This window comes from Juglans microcarpa x Juglans regia, chromosome 7D (genome assembly GCF_004785595.1).
Source record: "Juglans microcarpa x Juglans regia isolate MS1-56 chromosome 7D, Jm3101_v1.0, whole genome shotgun sequence".
Taxonomy (NCBI): Eukaryota; Viridiplantae; Streptophyta; class Magnoliopsida; order Fagales; family Juglandaceae; genus Juglans; species Juglans microcarpa x Juglans regia.
In genome coordinates this window covers 13,821,700-13,844,298 of record NC_054606.1, presented here as the reverse complement: position 1 = coordinate 13,844,298, position 22,599 = coordinate 13,821,700, and the positions used below count along the sequence as shown (strand labels likewise).

The following is a 22,599-nucleotide window of genomic DNA, read 5'->3' as shown; positions in this document are numbered from 1 at the left end:
GCTTAGGCTCGTACGGTTAGTTTACTCTGCAATTTCACGGTTTCCCTGTTTTGATTAGCTAAGCCCATCACATAGGTGAATCTTAGAGAGGCAGCTATATGTAACGAGCATTTTTTGCTCTGGGAAATTATCCAAACAGTACAAGAACGCTAAATTTTTCCTTCTATCTTCTTCTTCTTCCCGGAGGTCATCAGCCTTAAAGTGAGAGATTATTCTTTCAACCCTTTGGGTTGTGTTTTTTTTTTTTTTTTTTTTTTTGATAAGTAAGAGTAAATATATTAATACGAATGAAATAGGCATAGCCTGAGTATACAGGAAGTATACAAAAGAACACCTAAATACATTCCAAGATCAAAAGAATAAAGAGAGGAAGTCATGCATATTGTTTCCATTTAGCACAATGACTGAAAACCATAGCATTAAATTGTGAGAAAAAATTCTGTAGTCTCACCATTGTGCGCTCCCTATCTTCAAAACACCGCTCATTTCTTTCTAACCAAATACACCACATGATACATAACGGAATCATTCTCCACGCTGCTGCCACTTGAGGATGGCCCTGAATCTTCCTCCAACAAGCCAATAAATCCACCACCCTTGAAGGCATCACCCAAGCAACATCGACTCTTCGAAAGATCTCATCCCATAACACATTTGTCACCTCACAATGTAAAAGTAAGTGATCTACTGATTCTCCATCCTTTTTGCATAAATAACACCAATTCATCACAACGCAGCCCCTCTTTCTCAGGTTATCCGTGGTCAATATCTTCCCAAGAGCAGCTGTCCATACAAAGAATGCCACTTTAGAGGGCACACGAGACCTCCAGATAGCCTTCCAAGAGAAATGTGCATCAACTTGTGATAATAATATTTTGTAGTACGCCCTGACTGTACATTTCTTGTTGCCATTAATCCTCCACTTCATCTTATCCCCCTGTGTCGTAGTGTTTCCCGTGGCATATATCAAGCTTAAGAAATCCGAAACAGTGGGCAATTCTAGATCATGAAGATCCCGGTTGAAACGGACATTCCATTCAAGAGGACCGTGAGAGGATCCTCGCACATTTGCCACAGAAGCTTTCTTGTTTGTTGCAATACTATATAGGGCTGGAAACATCGTGTTAAGAGCCCGATCACCACACCAAATGTCTTGCCAGAACCTAATTCTTGTACCCTCTCCAACCACAAACCTAATATGGCTTACAAAACTCGACCACCCCTTCCTAATGAATTTCCACACACCATACCCTCCCCACACTTCCTTTGAGCACCAACCCCCCCCCCCCCCCCCCCCCCCCCCCCCCCCCCCCCCCCCCCCCCCCCAAAAAAAAAACTCACTTCCGTGTCTACAAACAATAATTTTTCTCCACAACGACTCCCCCTCCGAGGGATACCTCCACAACCATTTCCCCAGTAAAGCTTTATTAAAGGTTCTCAGGTTGCATACTCCCAATCCCCCATTCGAAATTGGAGAACAAACTTGAGACCAATTAACGAGATGAATTTTCTTTTCCTCCCCCACTCCCCCCCATAAGAAGGCCTGAAATAGTTTTTCAATCCTATTCACCACTCCTACAGGCAAAGGGAACAAAGATAATAAATAAGTGGGAATGTTAGTTAGAGTACTCTTAAGTAATGTGAGCCGACTCCCTTTCGATAAATACATCCGTTTCCAACCAGCCAGCCTTTTTTCTATCTTCTCCACGACCCCATCCCAAATGACTTTAGCCTTAAAAGTTACCCCTAATGGGAGGCCTAAATATTTCATTGGCAACGAGGATACTTTACAATCCAGGAGACTAGCCAAATTGTTGATGTTGGGCACTTCACCCACTGCAACCATCTCAGATTTACTCAGGTTCACCTTAAGCCCCGATATAGCTTCAAAACATAATAAAAGAGCTCGTATAGTTTGAATCTGGCCATGATCCGCTTCACAAAAAAGAAGAGTATCATCTGCAAACAAGATATGGGAAATTATGATTGAGCCATTATCGCCATTACCCACCGAGAAACCTGATAGAAAACCGCCTCCCACAGCTGCCTTAACCATCCGGCCAAGTGCCTCCATGACTATAACAAAGAGGAGGGGATAGTGGATCCCCTTGCCTCAACCCACGAGAATTGTTAAAGAAACCAACCGGGGTGCCATTCACTAGCACTGAGAAACGGGCGGTGGAGACACAATGTTGAATCCAAGAAATCCATTTATTACCAAAGCCACATCTCCCAAGTAGGTATATGAGAAAATCCCAGTTCACATGATCATATGCCTTTTCCATGTCAATCTTACATAAAATACTAAAATACCGGGGACTCCCTCCCGCAACCTATGATCCTGGCATTCATTGGCTATTAGAACCGAGTCTAGGATTTGTATCCCACGAACAAACGCATTTTGAGGCTTAGAAATAATTTGTTCCAACACCTGACTTAGGCGATTGGCCAAGACCTTCGCAATGATCTTATAAACTCCACTTACTAGGCGATGGCATTTTTCAAACTTTCTGAAAGAGTGAAATTCCCCAAAAACCTTCATAACGTCACATTTAATAATATCCCAACATGTTTGAAAAAATCCCATCGAGAAGCCATCCAGGCCCGGTGCTTTATACTTGGCCACGCTAATAATAACCTTATGAACTTCATCTTCTTCAAAAATTCTTTCCAGCCAACTCGCACTCTGCAAGTCAATGGACTCAAACAAGTTATCAAGCTTCGGCCTCCAACATGCGGGTTCTGTGAGGAGGTCCTCATAGTAATGTACAATATGATTTTCTAATTCAAAGGGGGAAGTGATCATTTGAGTACCTGAATGAAGAGTCTCAATGGCATTGTTACGCCTATGAGAATTAGCCACTTTATGAAAGAATTTCGTACATTTATCCCCCTCTTTCAGCCAAAGGGCCCTGGATTTCTGTCGCCAAGTAATCTCCTCCATCAACAGAACCCTCTCCAAATCCGTCACTACTGAATTCTTCCTCAATTTCGTCTCCTCCAATGTATCTCCCATCAACTCCCTTCCCTCCAAATCCTGTAGTTCCTCCATAAGGGACTCTTTTTGGTTGACAACATTACCAAAAACTTCTGAGTTCCACTTTTTTATATCTTGTTTCAATGCCTTAAGCTTACCTGCTAAAATGAAACTGGGGGTACCTTCAAAATGATAAGAGACCCACCAAAGTCCCACCTTCTCCACAAAACCATCATCTGCTAACTACATATTTTCAAACTTGAAGTACCGTCGTCCCCTATGAATGCATCCACAATCTAATAGGATAGGAAAATGATCCGAGAAAACACAGGTTAGCCTCTTTTGGCACAAATCCGGATAATGAGCCTCCCATGACGAAGAGGCTAGAAATCTATCCAATCTCGACCATCCCCGACTATTAGACCATGTGAATCACCACTGACCATAGGAAAATCCATGAGATCTAGATCAAAAATGAATTCCGAGAACTCTTCCATAGCGAGAGAGAGTCTACAATCCCCCGATCTCTCGCTAGGAAAACGGACGATGTTAAAATCCCCACCCATACACCATGGCACCTCCCAAGAAAAGTATAAGCCCACCAAATCCTCCCAAAGTCTTCTCCTATCTCTACTCGAGTTAGGCCCATATATACCCGCGAAAGCCCACTCCCACCCATCTACCACATTTTTAAAGCGGCTCGCAACCGAAAAAGAGCCAACACCCTCCTCTACCGCCTCCACCACCCTTTTATCCCACATAAGGAGAATACCACCTGACACTCTAGACGAAGCCAAATATGACCAACCCACATATGAACACCCCCACAAAGTGCGAATAATTCTTCTATCAATGGCCCGTAACTTTGTTTCTTGTAAACACACCACATCAACCTTCCAAGCTCGCAATAAAGATTTAATGCAAAGGCGCTTATTGCGATTATTAAGCCCTCGCACGTTCCAAGAGAGGATCTTAGGTTTCATAAGCAAGAGTGGCCCCCCTCCCCTTGAGTCTACCCCTTCCACCACTCCCTTCCCCCTCCCCTTGAGTCTATCCCTTCCACCACTCCCTTCCTTCGCCACATATTTGATAGTACATTCAAACCTTTTAAGTTCCCGATCTCTCTTAATGGCTGATTTCAAACTGTTGTCTTCAATGGCCACTAGTAGAGCTCTAAACTGTTCTTCATAACCTACACAGGACACCCCAATAATATCTTGAATATCTTCAACTTTCTTAAAGACCCATTCCGAAATGAATCTTTCTGAGTTAGGGCTAGGATGAACCATACATATGGGATCAGCAACCCCCCCCTCAAGACAGTCCCCTTCAGTGCCTTCACAGATGGCCAACTGTAACATTCCCCCGTCAGACCCCCCCCCCCCCAGGGAGAACTTCACAATGATCCCCTCCAATGTCCGATAAGTATTCCAGCTCACGAACTCCAGTGAGAGAGTTACAAATATTCTGCCCAGCCAAAGACATAGGGGATCTCGAGGGGATTAAATTCACCTTTTCAATTTCCGACGTGCTAATCACCTGGGTTAAACGCGTGGGATCACCAGAAGTCACAGGCGAGAGATTCTGTGCAGATTCCGACTTTGAAGGATCGCCGGCGCCCGCAACAGAGTTGTTTAGAGAGACGCGACAACTGAGGTTCGCCTTTCCGTTCTCCATAACGGCACTCGATGCCGGCAGGGACTCGGACGGAACGTCGGCCGCCTTCGGCGAGGTCGCCTGACCCTCCCCCTGCAACGGTGGCTCAGTTACAGTCACCGAGCCCATGCCCCACTGCATCTTCTTCCTCCATACCAGGCCTTGCTGCTTACACGGTGGAGGCCTCCCCATGGGCTTAGGCCCAGCATCAGAGCCAATACTTCCTTCGGCTGGCCAGAGACCTTGCAACCCATGGGCCCTTTATCTCAGCTCGAGTAGGAGCCCAAAATGCCACAAGCCTGGCCCAGGCCCTCCTGCATAAGTCCCTTACCCTTTACGCACCATTTTAGTCCCTTCACTTCCTCAACTATATCACTCAGACGCTTCTCCAACTTGTTCAAAGCCATCAGTAAACTTTCTTCTTTCAGACCAACCAATTCTCTGCCTTCCCCTTGTCGATTCTGAGCCCCTGCCGAAAGAGTGGTGCCCCCTAAACCTGACCTGCTATCCCTAGCACTGCACTGCACGTCTCGAGGAGACCTCTTCTGTGTTTGAAGCACCTCCATGTACAACCGAGAAGTTGACGTGTGTCCCATCGTTGTTGATGGAAGCAGACGCAGACAGCCGCCTCCAGCTTCCAACAGCTCCTTTGCAAGTTTCCACCATCCCGCTCCATTCCTATCTTCAAGAATAAAGATGCAACTCCGGTGACCTCCCCCTCCATACTCCACTAACGCCATGAAGAAACCTCTGGCGTTCGAACACCGCTGGGCTATATACCCTCTATCTCCATCTCGATATGCAGAGTAGAACTCCTTCCTCCCAACCTCCAGGCTATCGTCTAATACTTTGGAGAACCAACGAGCTGTCGCTAGACCCAAACTCATCTCTGTTGCAACCTTCCAACCCTTCTCAAACAGAGTGACCTGACGTCCATTTCTTGCAGCCACAAACATTTTCTGTTCTATTGCAATGCCCTTCGGAAGGCTCATCCTGCTTGATCCCATCGCAATAACCAAAACTCATAAAAACAAAAAAAACAACTAAGAAAGTTGATCAGCCCAGGAATTTTCTGTCAAAACAGTAAAATTTCAGCATCACATTTTTTTTCCCGGGTGTACGGAGAGAGAAATTTTTTTAGGAGAGAGTTGAGTTGCTTTGCCTTTTGGGGTGTGTTACAACCCCCTCCCCCCCTTTCCCTTCTTCCTGGATAACAAAAGAACAAAGGACAAAGGGCAAAGGGCAAGAACATGCCACAACAGTAGCAAAATTCTCTCAGATCTAAAATAAATGGTGTCGCATCCAAATATTTAAGAAACAAAACTTGAGGGAAAAAAAATTTATGGGCCAGGTACAGAATATGTCAAATACAAAATTTTAATTACAAAAGTAGTTGTTCTGAAAGAATTCCAATAATTCTCAACTCCTTGTCTCTACAATGTGATATTCTCCCTAAAAAAAGGGTGAAAAAAGACTTTTTTTCACTGAGAGAAGTATTAACCTTTTATCCTGTGTTAATGAGCATGCAATGCTCGCCTCTTCATATAAATGCTTAAGAAACCTACTATTACCGTGTAGAAACTTAACTAGAATAAACCTAATCCAAAAAATCCACCCTATGAAGATATCCATAGATGTTGGCTGTAATCTCTAATGATGGATCAACTATATCAACATAAAAAAATGGGAAAAAAAGGTGCTTAGGGAAAGCACATGACAAAAATAATGGAAATTTTTAGGCAATATTCATCAGAGTCAATTTATGTACATATACCTTGCGCAGATTGGAGGTGTGCACTTACAGACACAGAAGGCTATAGAAAACCAGTGGTATGAAAGCATTGTCAAGTTGTGCTGTGTAGGCTTCCAACATGCCGCTCACGGTCACAGCTAGTATAAGAGAGAACCAATGCTGAAAATGTTGGCATAAAACATCAACAAATGCATCAATTACCCAAACAAGAAAAGAAATAAATATCAAATAATCTTCACAAGAAGATGCTGGGAAGGGGAAGGGGGATTTCAAAGAGGCTATACGCACACAAACAACTCCTTGATAAGTTATATATTGTTTGAACTCAAAAGCCTCAGGCATAAACCATATTCATTAAAGCATGGTGGCAAGAAACACGTAATGACAAAATTCATGTTGTGTGCTCATATAGAAGCCATAGAGCCATGAGAGAGAAAGAGAGAGAGACCTGGCTAAGAATATATCCAGTGGATGCTAGAAGTGGAAGCAGAACTGAACAAGCAGCCAGGACGGACGTTATACCCGCTGCAGTCCCTTCAATGGTTTTCTCTAGCAAGTGGAAAGAGCACACATGTAATTTAAGCAAATTAACAGAAGCCCTATAATGCCCGAAAAAGCAAAAGTAGATTTTGGGGATTTTTTTTTTGGAGGGGCAGGGGGGTTTGGGTGCAGGGGGAGGGGGAGGGGGAGGGGGAGGGAATACTTACTGCCAGTTTTGCTCCACCTGAGAACACCGTACTTGTGGCCAACCATTGATGCCTGGAGCATTAAAAGAAGATTACTATTCTCATTATGATGTAGAACTAGCCATGACCAACTTAAAGAAGATTACTATTCTCATTATGATGTAGAACTACCATGACCAACTTAAAAGGGAAAATTTGACTGCTCTTCAAATTGCATCTTTAGTAAACCTCACCATTTAATGGTTTCTTATTATCTTTAAATTATACTTGCTGCCACATACATCTATACTTTCACCAAATTTATTTTTCCAGTCATTTCTTGGATACGGAAACCAAACAACTTGGCATAGTGCCAAAACAAGTCTTTCCTATTTTAACTTTTGGGGAAATAATCATTCTGCTCTACCCAGATGGCAAAATAACCACAAGCAGAGGGCCAAAAGGAACAATGTTGTCAGTTATTTAACCATTAGCAGTGTTACTGTTACGAATGACAGCTAGAATACTAAAATAGAATGATAGCTAAACTATGAATGCCAAGATGAACTTCAACCTCTACACCTTAGACTTGCTGTCTAGCTCTAAATGCACTCCTGAATCCCACAATATTCAGCTTCAAAATTGCGGTTCAGAAGGAGGTAGTGCAACAGCTTGGCTGCATTGTTTAATCTACGGCTACAAATAAACAAGACTACTCGGCAAGCCACAAACTCAAGATCGGCACAAGTCCTTTATTAAATGAGCCATTCATTAACAAAAAGTCATAAGTGATTATTAAATGATACAACTCGTATAAAGCTCAGCTCCACCGGGGAATACTTTTTAAAGGAAAGGGAGCTAAAGAACTGAACATTTTTCCAAGATCATCCCATGGCTATTGATACAAAGGCTGGCCAAGTCTCTATATTCCTTTGGTCAAGTTTAATTGTGTCAATTCAAGTTCATGAACTCGACTTCTCAAGATACCAAATGGGCTATGCATCAATGGAATCTCAAAAAAGAAAAGAATAGATTTATACTAAAAGGTCCCTGTCTACCTTTCTAAGACAACAGATATCGAATTCCTCTACTCCCTTTGTTTGGAAACAACTCTGGAAGAGTATCTACTCCAATGATACTTGGTCTCGAGTCGAGCTGGGGTGTCATTTCATAGATCCACTTTCAAGCTAGATAGAGAAGAATCCGAGCATTCCCATCAGTCCAACAATGTTCCAAAAGAGAAAAGACATATTGTGGGAACAAAGTAGTGCTCAATCAGTTCCATTTGCGGCTCTAGGTTGGGGTGCAAATAAAAAGACGATGTCCTAGCACTGGATGAAAGGGACATAACACTTCCTATTTCTTAACTCAAACAAGCGAGTGAAAGGAGACCAAAAAGTTTATAAGCATTTCGAGTCCTATGACCTTTTCGATGTGAAAATAGCCTTTCTCAACAGAAAGAGTCTGACAACTCAGACACCGAACAAATTCCATAGCGGAACTCTGCTGGGACAGCAGATATTTTTCTCGCAATTCCCCCGTCCATCAGAAGGGGTTTTGAATGCTATAGGCAGAAAATTACTTCAAGTTCATCCTCTCCTCTCTGCATCACCACAGCCCACTTGGTATACCAGAAGTGATTTTGAACAAGGCTAGGTATAAGCAGGCAGCTAGCACCTAGCACCTAGCACCTAGCACCTAGCACCTAGCACCTAGCAAAACAGCAAGGAGAAAGCTAAAAACACAAAAGGGAAATTTAGGCTTGGTTGAGCAGGTTCAATAAAGACCTATTTGAACCCATTGTAGGGATTGTTGTCTTTGGTTCTAGCAAGCCCTTCTGAATGAGAGGGGCTCACTTGGTTTTACATGGTGAATTGAAATTTCGTAAATAACATTACTGAGATCTTAATATATGCACCAACCTATATGATATTGGTAATTTTTATAAATGTAACTGTCACTATAATTGTCAATGATTCTGAGGTCCAATTTCTAATTTATGCCATTACAAGGATTAGGAAAATGCCTTTCTTGATCAGGGAGTATATACAGCTATGGCTATTTTAATCCAATCAGTTCATAAAACCAGATTCTAAAACAGTGGGACCTTGCAGCTTGAGCCGAATTTCACGAAGTCAGGCTAGAAGGTTGTGGCAACTGCCGTAGTGTGATGCCTTTTGTAAAGAAGGACCCGACACTAGTCTTCAGTGCCCAAGATTGCTCTACCATTAAGATACTCAACCGGATCCATTGGGTAAGCAAGAAAGCAATTGACACAATCTCACTGTTCAAAAAAGTTTGTTATTTCTTCGTCACTTAGGATCAGTTAAATGGAAATGGAGTTGGCTGACATTCCCAGGGCAAAGAAACTGAGACTTGAGGGATCAGATTGCAAGGCGATGGTGGACAAGAGTAGAATGATGAAGTTCATGGATGTGAAAGCAAAGGTCAAGAATATCTTTAACAAATTGCCTAATTGTGACCCAGGATCTCACTATCTTACTATTGCCCATAAGATGTACAATGCAATTTCGATCCGAATTAAGGCAATCTTTCCGGATTCAATATCCAAGAGTTCCACTTACAATTGGATTAAAAACTCAGTTTAGCTGAAACATGTGTGGCTTATCTTGACTTTTTTCCCCTTTAAGCTCTCCGAGGATCAAAAGGAAGTAAAGTTCCCACTGATGATAGGAAGAGGGGTCCTACCTATACAAGGGTTCAAGTATACTCATCATAAACTTGGCCGTGACTAAAAAACAAGTAAGCATAATTCCACCTAAACAATGAAGTCCACAAAATGGAAAGAAGGAAACCGCTAGAGAATTTCACCCATCAATCTTCATCCCGGCTAGCTTCAGTGTATGGTGGACTCAGTGAGAAAGATATCTACCTTAGGATAGTTAGAGATATAGAGCTCCTCTATAGAAAGCGTCTTGTCTGAGCATATGTAGCTATAGATATCTTCATTTTTGGTGAGCCTAGTGATAGGAGACTATACAAATAGATTCGGAAAGCCTTTAGGAGTTCTTCAAGCACTATAATCCCCTATAAACGAGCAGCTAAAGTGAAAGTAATCTATCTAATAAGAGAAAAGGTACATGCCGACCAAAGACTGGATGTCCCTATTCCTGATTCGCACTACCTCCTCATCTTGGTAAATGTGTTGCTCGGGGAGCTCTTCGCTTTGTAAGAGTGGGGGGTATGAAACTCAAGGAGGCAAGCAAAGGAAGGGAGGCAATATACAAAAATGGACCATCACGTACGGGTGTACTATTTGTTTAAGACTACTAACAAGCCACTCGAGATTGGCTCGATCAGGCTCAAGATCGGCACAAGTCCTTTAGTAAATGAGCCTTCATTAACAAGAAGTCATGATTGATTATTAAATTATACAACTCGTATAAAGCTCAGCTCAACTCATATAAACTCAAATAACTTTGTATCTATTATTTTTAACTCTACAACAAGAATATCTTTAATATTTAAAACAATGAGGAAATTATAGTTCTAATATTAAGCGCATTGCTTGAATCCTTATGAGTATAATTATAAATATATGTGTATATAAACATACAAAGATACTAAACCCAAAGTTTATTTGTCGAAATTTGTTAGTGAAGTTATAAAATATGATATAAATAATCTATTTTCTCAAAATTAAGTAGCTTGAGAAGAAACTTTTTTTTTTATAAGTAATAAGAGATTTTCTTCCCAAGAATAGGCATAAACCCAAGTACACAGGATGTATACAAAGGAAATAACTACTACTTTCTTAAAACAAAAGGAAATCTAAAACAAATTCTGGAAATTATCTTCCATTACAAAAGTTTTAGCCCACAAAGTACCAAAGAAAGAAAACTCACTCGAAAAGTAAGGGCTCATTTGGACACTTTGAGTATCTCATAGTTCTGTGAATAGTAGTGAAGTAGTTTGATTTAAGATGTTTATTGGGTTTTGGGAAATGAGTGAGAAAAAGTTGAATAAAAATATTATAAAGTTAAAAAATTGTTTTAATATAATCTTTTAATATTATTTTTGTTTTAAAGTTTGAAAAGGTTATATTGATTTTTGTGTTTTGTTTTGAAGTTTGTAAAAGTTGTAATAATTAGGTAATGGTTAGATGAAAAAGTTGAAGATTTGAAATTGAAAAGTGTTGTGTTTGAGTGATGTTTGGGAAGAAAATTGTGAGAAGTTTAAAGAAGTTTAGAGAATTTCTCATCTCATCTCATTATTCAAATGTACCCTAAATGAGTTATTTGTAAACATAAAATGTAACTCCATGATAGCTTGAGAGTGGCTCATGTTCAAATGAAAATTAAATGAACAGAGGTTGACCACTCGCTACTCACACAAACTAGACTTGTTTACCCCCGAGTTTAATCTTTTCAACAAGCGTGAAAATTTATTTCAAGATCATTAAGGTCCTAAAATTCAAAAGAAGAAAATGAAATATATAATCAGAACCACAGCGGAATTAACAGGCTCCCAAGCAAATGCATTGATGGCAAACACGCATTAACATGACTGGAAATCTTTAAGTTGGAAAAATGGAATTTCCCATATCAATGCTCCAAAATGCAACCACAATTCTTAGCTATGATGATTTTTCCTTTGGGGCTTGACTTACTCCTTCCATACTTTATGTCTCCTCAATAGCAAATTTATACACTTATATTGCAAGAAAAGATGTTAACAAGGAAAATATAAATTTATAGGGAAAGCATTGAGATATTTTAATGACACCCATTCTTTTTTCTTTTCCATGATTTCCATCAATAATATCATTTCAGTTAAAACTAAATTGTTGTTTGAGCCCTCTACTTCAACAAGTTCCATGAGTTAAACCCACTTTTCCCTATAAGACAATTTAATACGAAAGTCAAAATATAAAATCACATCAAAATGGTAAAGATTAGTAAATCTTTTAAGTAGAAAAAATTTTGCATGCATTTGACCCATCTTCCTCCCTTGGACTGTAGAGCCCTTGAGTTTTGTTAGTGTACAACAATAGGGTGGCGAAGAAACTGATAGTGTATTGGGAATTTATGGTGGCCTTTTCTTTTAGAATACCATGTAGAAGATGTTTTTCTCTTGAGCTTTTGCAGGTGTTTATGAGCCAGATGCCAATAGTAATTGAATGTATTTGTGCGAGCTGGTTGGTCTTTGTAGTTGGTGAGAATTACTATGGTGTATTGGTGAGGATTTCAATGTCACTTGATTACCAAGTGAGAGATCGGGTGAAGCTCATATTTGTTTGTCTATGTTGGATTTCTCGGACTTCATCTTTAAGCAGAATCTTCCCTTGTGGGAGGCTCTTTCACGTGGTTTACCAGTCCAGGTAATCAGTCTTGATCTAGAAGTTACAGATTCCACGTATCTCCAAATTGGGAATTGCACTTTCCTGATTTTTGTCAAAAGAGACTCTTCATCTCCCCATTATTCTAAATTGAAAAAGCACTCAAAAGGGTGGAATGTATTTTATATTTGAAAATATGTGACTAAAAGCACAAGGTTTTGTCAACGGGGTTAGACAATAGTGGTCATCCTATCATTTCCAATAAACTCCAATTTTTATCTTGGTTCAAAAACAGGAGTTGTAAACATGACTTAAAGAGGTGGAAGGAGCAACATTTTGGAAATGTGTAGCATCATAAGAAGTCATTGGAGTTAATATAAAAAAAAAAAAAAAAAAAAAAAAAAAAAAAAAAAAAAAAAAGAAGTCCTTGGAGGAGTTGTAGGGCTTGAAAGGTGTGAAGGAGAGAACACCATCTGAAGAAGAGAAGCTACAGAAAAACCATGTGATTATTGATCTTGAAAAGATTACTTAAAAGAAAAAAATGTCTTGGAGGTAGAAATCAAGTGCTCTAAGGTTGACAAAGGGACAGAGACAGGTGTACTAACCTCTACAGCTGTAAATTTTCTTTTGCAATTCTCTATTCCTTTGCGCAAAATCTATAGATTTCAATGGGCCAAGTTTCCATATTTTCTTGCATCTTTTTTTTTTTATTTCTCACTAGGTGTTCCTATTGTACAAGTCCTGTGTATTTGGACTACGCCTTTTGTGTTTTCTCAATAAAATCTTCGATTACTTACCATAAAAAAGAATTGGACAAAGCCCGTTGGACCTTGACACTACTTGATAAATATTTAAGAGTCTGAAACCTTTCCAGGGTTCGAATATCAAAATAATGGTACATAATAACACAAACTCACCATTGTATCTCCAATTCCAAGACTCAAAATTCCAGCAAAAGGGTGAGTGGTCGATCATTGTACCCAGATGACATCCAAATAGGAAGCGCGCAACCAAGCAAGAGCGAGAAATGGCTGAAAAAATCAGATAACATAAGTTAAAAATGGAGGCAAGGAATTACTCTGTTCAAACATATGCTTCACACCTTTGATCTTCACAGGCGAGAACATGCCATACCTAACAATAAGAAGATCAGAATCACGATGGTCTGTAAAAGCATTCATAAATTGATGTATAGGTTGTCCCAAAGGCCATATTCTCCATACCTGGCTACAAGAGAATTGTTATGACATACCAACCAAGAAATGTGGTAAGGAACTTAAATCTCTTCTCAGTTCTCAAACATGTACAACATGCGAAGATCCAGCTTTTGTAAGTTGTAACCAATGACCAATAGAAGCAAAATAATTTTACTTCACTTCTGAGAACGATTCAAAAAATGACTAGTGCAGCTCACCCAAACTAGTTACGGAAAAACATGGCTCATCACATTTTGTAAAGAGACAATATAATTTCCAAAGTAATCTCCATTTGACAAAAGCTGACACATTCAATAATTAGCAATAACTTTGAATATAGTAATAGATCTTATTTTTTCACGATTTTCAATATCTAGTGGGATCTTTGCAAAGGCATTTGAGGCTCTGCTGAGATGATACTCATTTCAGGAGGGCTTTTATGCTCACATTCCAATGAAAATAAAAACCTTTAACAAAAATGATAATTTGAAAGCAGATTTTTTTGATAAGTAATTTGAAAGCAGATTTTGATTATGGATCAAAAGATTTATGGGCCAATGTCACCATTGCATAATGTTAAAGGCATCTACTTCAGGTGGTTGACAAATGTTTCTTGTTCCATCTTCAAGTGCAGTTAGAGATACTATGATCTCTTATGGGCATATTCTCTTAACGAATTCTAAATATTAAATCCAATTGTACTAATTTAGTAACTTAAGATTTATTACAACTCCTAAAGTTGCAATCATAAATTAACATAGTTGTCACAACTCAACTTTTCTCTCTCCAAGCCTGTAGGTATTTTGATGGCAGTCAAACCAGTGGAACACTTGTTCGAGTGCTTGTTGTTTATGCAATATCATAAATGGAAAATTTGTCAATATCAGGAACTTACTCGTATAATTTCTAATGCCAAGAAAACTGCCAAAGCTGCACCAAATGCTAGATCCAGAAACTTTGGCTGAAAAACAGATGTAGTTTCAGCAGTGAAACAGACCATTTCAAGAATGGACTACTACAAAAGATACATCCATTTTTCTCCTAACTCACCTGGAAGATAAGAGCAGGCAGAAACATCAAAACAGCCATCAGATGATAGTATTTTCGAAGGAGAATTCTTTCAATCTTGCTATTCTTTGAAATATTGTAGAACCGCAGAACAGACACATATATCACACACACCCAGTAGATACATAAAGATAGTCTTTTAAGCGGTTCTGAAAAGACAAATGAGATTACCCTGCCAAAAGAGAAATGACACAAATATAAGAAGGTAATCCAACAAAATATCTAGACAAATCAGAATATGAAGGTGGAAACAAAACTATTGACAGCTACAACTAAGCAAAATAAGGTGGAAACAAAACAATAGACAGCTACAACTAACCAAAATAAGTAACATTTTAGATTCAACAGTCTTACACATATGACGATATTCGACTTCCACACATGCTATAGGATAGGAACATGATAGAGAAAAAAAGCATTCAAGTAATGTCACTGACATATATTGCTAATAGCATGGCTTGCTAAAATATTTCTAATTTAATTTCTTTCCTACAAACCCCATGGGGTTTCCAGCAGGGAATCAAAGAATTCAAAGTGGACCATGTGAATTCAGCATTCAAGAATTATAAGTAGAAAAACATAAATGGATAAAATGCTATTTGATACGATGTTTTAAACGAAAAAGAAAGCTCAATGTCACGGAGAATGCCGCACTCCCACACGACATAAGTTCTACAAAAAAAAAAAAAAAAAAAAAAAAAAAAAAAACAGAAGACAAACTGTGGAAAACTGCTTCTAACCTCTGCATCAACTAGATTACTACCAAGCAATTGGAATAGTTTCTTGCATTCAATGACCACAGGTGTACAACCTACAGTTCTATCCAGAGAATTCATGACGCATTGAGAAGCCAACTATGTCTAGTTGATGGTAAAACAAAAATACAATAACACGATGCTTCTTATCAAATTAACTAAATGAACGTGGCACACATCAAAATTCTATGATCAAGTATATCTGTATGCTGATACAGATGGAATCGCTTATTGAGGTAGAACATCCAAAAAAAGTGAGCATCCAGGTTGCAATAGTTATGGACAATAGGTTTCCAAGACCAAGAAAATTAGGGGGAGCAAAAGACTTCTCGTAAGCTCCACACACAATACTGATACACAGATTTTTCATAGATATCACAGTTTGTTCACTATTTTATTCTGATCTGTAAGTACTAGCCCATGCAAGAATTGACATGCAAACAGGCCTACATAAAAAATTATTCAACACAATTACATGATATAATCAGTTTATATACTGCAGCACAAACTAATATTCATTCCTATAACCTAGTGTTCTAAATGGCTTAAGACTTACTACAATAACAACAATAAAGTGCCAGCTTAAATTTTTTTCTCATATACCAAGCAAAAGCATGCAATCCATGTATCAGAAAACAAAAGCCAAACACATACTCCATCACCCACCCATCTTTATAAAACTAATGATAGCTACTCAGTATTCTCATTAGCATCAGATCAAATTTGATAAAAAGCAAAATCTAGAATAAAATACAAGCATCAAATTCACTTGAATGTTGATAGAGAAACATTACCACAACAATGGATGTAAATTAAAATCATTAACGAACTGCATCCATGATGGGATGATCACAACCAAGACAACTCCAAGGAATGCAAAGAATATAAAAGATCGGCCTATCTCGTTGTATGTCCTTGCTTCAGAGTAACCCCTAATTGAGCATTCCCATACTTCAACAACAAACTTAAAGATCACTGGAAAAAGAAGCAGGCCTAGTATCACCCCCTGCATGAAGAGAACAACCTTAGCTATCCACTTACAGCCTTCACAATCATTTTCAACCCTTGGAGAATCATACCTGAATAACTGTAGTAATTTCACTTCTTTTGATTCCATATGGAGCAAAACCCAACTCAGATGAACTTATGTATCCAATCGCCTGCTTGAACAAAGTGATCACGGTAAAATATACATAGAAACCGTTTGTCCTGAGGAATAAAAACTACCTAGAATAGAATTGTACTGACCTTCACGATTGTACATGCCAACATGTCACCAAAATAAAGAACAAGGCCTGTAGTCACCAAAAGTGCTTCCCCTAAAAATAAAGGGAGCAGTAATACCTAGTCAGAATAGAACATGAAAGCCTGCGTGAACAGATCATCTAATTAAGCCAATGCCACAAGGATTCAATTGCAGCTATCCAAGGCAGATTTAGCAGAAGCGTTTATAGAACAAAGGATGTCAACCATTACTAAAGGAAATTAGGCACTAGTCTGCCGATTTAGTGGAAGCCTGTTATAATTTCTTTGACTGGTGATTTTTATTGCTTGCAATTGATATACTCGAACTTTACAAAACACAAGCACGCACACGGGCCATAATCTCCAGTTATACATTATTAGAAATAAGAGGTTGTTTACCACTTCTCAACACCCACAGTAATTTTCTTATTTAGCTTTTTTAGTGAGCTTGTGTCCTCCTATGAAAGAATCCATGCCCCACCAAAATTCCTTTTTGTGCCCTGACTTTGTTATTCCTATCTTAATCAAAATTTTCTCCTTTTTCAAATCAAGGAAAAGTACATTGCATTCAACAAGAGGAGAAAAGGTTCACAAAAAAAAAAAAAAAAGTTGCACAACACCTACCAATGGAGGCACAAGACGGAAAAGTATTTAGAAAATGCCGGATCAATTTCACTGCTGCCAATCCATGACAGAGCACCCACAGCAGATTCAATATCATGATAAATCCTGTGAAAGAATAAATGGTGCAGTCTTAGTTGTGTACAAAAAGTAGTTACAATCCAAGAGAAACAGTCAGTTCAATTTTTTTCCTCATTTCCTTGTTAAGATAAAAAAATCTATGGGAAACTAATCAATTTTCTCATCTTATTCCTATCATAATCACTGCAAGACAACGGAGTCATAAAAATGAAAGTGAGAGAAAAAAGGGATAAGAATGCACGTATAATTTCAAACTCACCAGTATAAGATGTTGTAAGAAGAGAGACACTGCACGCCACAACATATACGAGCATACCACATAAACTAAATTTAGCATCCAAACTACTATGCGAGCCAGGGTGTTGCATGCTGTCAGGGGCACGCAACATAATTATGTAGAGGAATACGAGCACACTCAAGCTGCTGGCAGATGTAGCCCAGTATTGCACAGTCGAGTATTCAAGCTCTATATGGTGAACATAAAATAATGTCAATTAGAGTCAGAAACCCAAGAAATTTGACCATAATATATATATAGATATATAGATATAAACGGCAGGTGGAGCACCAAAGATATAACGTGACAAGCTACAAGTTTTCCAATTGCAAAACAAAAGAGCCCCCCGGGGGGGGGGGGGGTGGCGTTATTTGATGACAGAGCGCCATTAGTTAGAAATTAGATGCAACAAGTTAATGCTGTGTAAATCCTTTCCACAAAAAACATTGCCCCAGGAACTTGACTCCATGATAAGGAGCCACAAAACCAAGTAGGAAAAAAGGCCTCACCAGTAATGAACTGTCCCCCCATACACTTATAGGCTCAAACTCAATGCCATTCTCTAATATCAGCAAGCCACAAGTCCAGAGTTAATATATGAAAATAAATTACAAATATTAAAGATTCTCTTCTATCTCTTGAATTAGGATATTGCAAATGCTTCTATATGTTTTCCATATCGAATATTCTTCACTCAGTTATTTTTCACATGATTGTTGTTGTGTATGACTTTACAATCTTTGGCTCCCAATTCTTCTTTTGCCAAAGAAGACGACTTCTTTTCTTCTTTTTTTAGGAACTAGAGGTGTGGAATGACACCAAGGATAGAAAAGCTGCTTCCAATTCTTCCACACTACTGCAATTTGTGAGCTGCCACCTAGCCTTCTCCAGGCATAGAAACACTTCACTACTCTCCTAGACATTACCCATGCCATTCCAACCTGACTGAAGAAGTGACTCAACTATGCACTTGTGATCTTTTAGTGAAGTAAAAGATAATCAACAGACCCCCCCACTCCACTTACACATGCAGCACTAGTCTACCACAACTATATCTCTTTCTCAAATTGGTAAGATTGCTCTTGATCAAAATGACCCTACGTCCTTTGGACAAATATATTCTCTTTCAACTGTCTAGGCGACACTCAATCTTCTCAATAATCTCATTCCATATATTTTTTGCCTTAAAAGTGGCCCCCAATGGAAGCCATGGATGATTGGTGGGGATGCCACCTTAAAATTCATAATATCCACCAAGCTTTCCACATTAGCCGCCTGACCAATTGGAACCAATTCCAACTAAGCTAAGTTTATTATTTACCCGGATACCGCTTCAAGACAAAGGAATAGAGCTCTCAAACACCAAAGTTGCTTCGAATCATCCTCACAAAACAGAAATGTGTCATCTGCATACAAATGCTACGATATATTTAAAGCCAGAGTGTTTCAAGCCCCCACAGAGAAGCCAAAGTGGAATCCACTATCTTCATCCATAAAGCATCCCTCACTTTTTGATACTGCTACAACCATTGTCCCAAAAGAGCACAGTTGAACAACAATAGATTATGAACCCCCAACCCTCCCTCTACAATTGGAGCACAAATATTATCCCAATTAACCAAATGGGATTTTTCTTCTTCCCCTAATCCGCCCCTAATGAAAGTCTCATTGTAATTTCTCAATGTGCTTAGCAACACTGGAAGGAATTGGAAAAAGAGACATGAAGTATGTAGATAGATTGGAAAGAGTGCTCTAGATCTAGGTGACCCAGCCTCCTATGGACAAAGATATTCTCTTCCAACCGGCTAGGCAACATTCAATAAATGTGAACTGTAAGATAGCTTCCTTTGAAAGGAAGTGGGTCAAGTGGCATGGCTTCCTTACCAACGAAGTATCTACGGCTTTCACTGGGGGACACTTTTAAGGCAAAAAATATATGGAATGAGATTATTGAGAAGATTAAATGCCACCTAGCCGGTTGGAAAAGAATGTATTTTCTCAAAGGCGGTAGGGTCACCTTGATCATGAGCACTCTTTCCAATCTAAAAGAAAGAGAAATACATTGTGGTAGGTTGGTGCTGCATGTATAAGGCCCAGTTTGGATACACAAAACCATCTCATTTCATCTCATTATTACAACTTTCTCAAACTCCCATACAAAATATAATAAACAATTTAACATTTTCAAATCCCAAAATAAAAATTATATTAAAAAATTATATTCTAACAATATTTTATTCAACTTTCAACAAAACATCTTATCTCATCTCATCTGAACTGCATAACCAAACGAGGCCTAAAAGGAGTGGGGAGTCATTTGATCATCTTTTACTTCACAATGAGATTGCAAATGCATTGTGGAGTGACTTCTTCAATCGGGTTGGAATCACGTGGGTAATGCCCAGAAGAGTAGTGGAGCTTTTCAAGGTGGCAGCCCACAAATTGTAACAATGTGGAAGATGATCCCTATTGGCCTCATTTAGTGCATATGATTGGAAGAAGTGATCAAACCTTCAAGGATTGCAAAAAGGGAGCAAAGGAGCTCAAAATTTTCTTTATTCTCCTCTCTCATGGTCTCTATCTATAATAATTACTAAATAAGAAACTGACAGATTTCAGATAACGTCAATATGTTATTCTGCCCGTGTGTGTAAAGTTAACACACAAAATTTAGTGCGGTACCTTCAAGTGCGACTTCATGCAATGAGAATGCTCGTGACAGCTGTATCAACTTTGAGAGCATAACCACGGGAAGCATTACTGCCCCAAGCAGTATTCCTGATGAAGCACCAGGCCTAGAAGAAAACACAGATAATTTAATTTGTGGAAACCAAAATAAAATTGAAAACGAACAGCCATTTACATCACATACTATGAACCCAATATAACTCTCAAGGTAGACTGAACAACCAATATGTCATTATGGTTCATTGTCACTAAATATCAATCTTAATTAGCCCCCTTAAAAAGGCTGCTACAACGAGGCAGAAGATAAGCCCTATTTCATAAATTCCATATTTATATTATAACCATCATCGTATTGGACCTAGGAACTATTGTTCAGCTTAGCGGAGGGGAGGACTTCCAGTCAAAATACAGCGAAAGAGGATACTTTCCGGTTCGAAATTCAAACGCTTCTCAGCAACTAAACAGGAGAGTTAGAATTCAGACAACAACCTCGATTTTGACCTCCAGAAACATCAGGAAAAACCTCCATCATAATTAAAACCCTAGCTAAGGAATCTATTGGGAAGAGAAAAAACAAAAAAGAGCAAAGAGTAGATAAATTTCGAAGAAACTAGGGTGAAAACAAGAAATACCTGGTCTTGAAAATAGAAAGAGAAGCGGCAGTCTCGGCACGGATCTCGATGAAGAATGCGGAGAGGGCGAGGAGGGAGAGAGAGAGGCCGTGAAGGAGAAGAGAGAAGGGGAGAGAGAAAACAACGCGGGAGATGAATACGAGGACCACCGCCCGCTCACCGTTGAACAACGACGAAGACGCCATTTGAGCAGCTACCACAATAATTATCAAAGAAAATTGATAGAAATTAAGAGATTATACGGAGTAAGGGCTTCATCTTCTTTATTGTAAAATTATCATGGGGAATTCGGTTTTTTGATCGTCGGAGGAGAATGGAAGAAGCGAATCAGAAGCAAACGAAGAGGAAGAGTCGGTTGGATTGGTTCCGTTAGGTTGCCAATACTGTGGGCCCCTACAGACACATCATCTCGGTTTTGATGACCGTTGATTCAGTACTGCCATTACGTGATCTTTCGCGTGGTCCCTACGTCCAACACGGCATAATGCGAAGTCACATTTGACATTAGACGTTTTACGCATCGAACGCGCTAAAACGAAACAACGACCATGACTTCGCTTCACCATTCTTCATTCAGCATTTTCGTGAGAAACACGACAGAACATCCTACATAAAATTTATGTAGGCTGGAAGGGTTATCTGGCCATAAGAAGTAAGCCTTTGTAATAGAAAGCCGAAGCTCAACCTCGAGGCTTAACAAATCAAGTCCGATAATCCAGTAGGGCTGCAAGGCCCAGTATTCAACCAATAGGATAAGGGATAAGGACAAAATGCCTTCACCGCTACTAAAGATGTTATCTTATCATATAATTTGAAATAAGAGCTAGTCTACATACAATCTCTATTTAGGAACTATTCATACAAGCTCATACTGTTATATTTAAAAAAATAAAATTACAATAATATTTTTTTTTAAATATTTTTTTTCTCATTTTATCCTCATTCATCAATTGAATTGCACACACAATCCCCCACTCAGGACTGCAAATAGAATTTCTCTTGAAATAATATTTAGGAACTGTTCATACAAGCTCATACAGTTATATTTAAAAAAATAAAATTACAATAATATTTTTTTTAAATATTTTTTTTCTCATTTTATCCTCATTCATCAATTGAATTGCACACACAATCCCCCACTCAGGACTGCAAATAGAATTTCTCTTGAAATAATAAGGGATCAACTTGACGGTTAGTCTGTTCCTAATACTCATCACCAAATTCATGTGCTTATAAATAACACCCAAAGGTAATGCATAACATTTATTCATAGATACAATTCAGTATCACTTTCCTAACTTAGACATCGCAGGTCCTATGGGCACACTGTGCCGCCATCTTCTTTGTTGCAGGTCAAACGTGTAGTTACAGGTGTGTAGAACACTTCCTGAACAGTGATGCTGTCTGTGGAATCTTACTCCTCGACATACTCCAATGTGATTTCCACATGCTAACTACCACTCGATCCCAGACAACTCACAACCAAGATATGACGTTGACAGACATGGAGGCGAAGCTGGCGAAGACCGAAGAGAAGTTGAGAAAGACGATGGCAGTGGTGGAAGAATTAAGGAAAAACAATGTGAAGTTGAAGCACTAGAACGCTGCAACACCACTAGTCCACGATGAGCAAACGGAAAGAGATGCACATAGAGCAGGAGGTACGACTGCAGAAGAATTAGAGAA

General features: G+C 39.1%; 1 protein-coding gene across 1 annotated transcript; it reads right to left on the bottom strand.

Moving 5' to 3' along the window:
• Positions 1-5,992: 5,992 nt before the first annotated feature.
• Positions 5,993-21,305, bottom strand: LOC121239616 (dolichol kinase EVAN). Its single transcript, XM_041136891.1, is given in 15 exon segments — positions 5,993-6,545; positions 6,835-6,935; positions 7,094-7,145; positions 13,268-13,311; positions 13,314-13,381; positions 13,485-13,573; positions 14,442-14,507; positions 14,597-14,786; positions 16,164-16,375; positions 16,449-16,529; positions 16,618-16,688; positions 17,239-17,343; positions 17,576-17,782; positions 20,276-20,388; positions 20,914-21,305. Coding segments are annotated over 15 exon segments (1,698 nt in total). The 5' UTR covers positions 21,099-21,305; the 3' UTR covers positions 5,993-6,431.
• Between the last annotated feature and the right edge of the window lie 1,294 nt (positions 21,306-22,599).